The sequence below is a fragment of the Octopus bimaculoides genome, chromosome 17, assembly GCF_001194135.2.
Source record: "Octopus bimaculoides isolate UCB-OBI-ISO-001 chromosome 17, ASM119413v2, whole genome shotgun sequence".
NCBI classification, from domain to species: Eukaryota; Metazoa; Mollusca; class Cephalopoda; order Octopoda; family Octopodidae; genus Octopus; species Octopus bimaculoides.
The window spans coordinates 28314760-28315608 of record NC_068997.1 but is presented as its reverse complement, the minus strand read 5'-3'; the positions used below and the strand labels follow the sequence as shown (position 1 = coordinate 28315608).

The following is an 849-nucleotide window of genomic DNA, read 5'->3' as shown; positions in this document are numbered from 1 at the left end:
TGTCAATGGATTTAGTAGAAGGAAACTGAAAGAAGCCCATTGTGTGTATTTGTGTCTGTGTTGGTGTGTTTACATTTATCAATTTTAACTATAGATCCTCATCAGGAATATAATTATCCAATATGTGCACAATTTCAGGCTCAAATAAAACTAAGAACCCTTTTTTAAAATTAAAGGTAGTAATGTTCTTTTTCTTTTTTATGGTTTAATTAGAGGAGAAAAAGCAGTTCCTTTTTTTTAGGACCCTTGAGACAAGTGGGATATAAAGAGGAAGCTATTTAGAGTAGGGACCTGATCCAAGTGTTTGCATCAGATTAGATTCTAATAAAAGTACCCATAAACCAAATAGGGGATGTTAAAACTAATCACAAGGCTTTGGTTGACCTGAGGTAGAAAACACTTGCCCAAGGTGGGATAAAATCCAGAAACCATAAAAGTAGCCAAATAAACTTCTTAACCCTACAAACTTGACAGCTTTTGAACAATTTAGTTATGTGAACACTGCAAAGCTGTGTAAGCTGTGTATGTAAAGGCAGGTTTGATTTCTGATTGAATCATATGAAGTATTTCACCATGATAAAGAAATGAACAAGAGGGGGAAATGATTACCTGGACTGTAGTGTCTTGTGCAATATCCCAATCATCAAAGACAAGTTTTATGAACCCATTTGGATCCAGATTTCGTATTGAATATATGAAAATTTCTCCATTGATTGCATAGCCTCTTGGAAAGTTTGGAGAATGAAAAAATCCATCACTAAGAGTTCCTTTTTGAGGATGTCCAGAAAATTCTTCCTTTTTCACTAGTAAAATAAATAAAAATCAAAGCCACACACACACATATATATA

General features: G+C 33.7%; 1 protein-coding gene across 1 annotated transcript in view; it reads right to left on the bottom strand.

Moving 5' to 3' along the window:
* LOC106870685 (uncharacterized) overlaps positions 1-849 on the bottom strand; it is a 40799-nt gene that overhangs the window by 10792 nt on the left and 29158 nt on the right. The window contains exon 5 of the mRNA XM_052974139.1: positions 492-803. Coding sequence (XP_052830099.1) covers positions 492-803 — 312 coding nt within the window. The remainder of the gene's footprint in view (positions 1-491; positions 804-849) is intronic.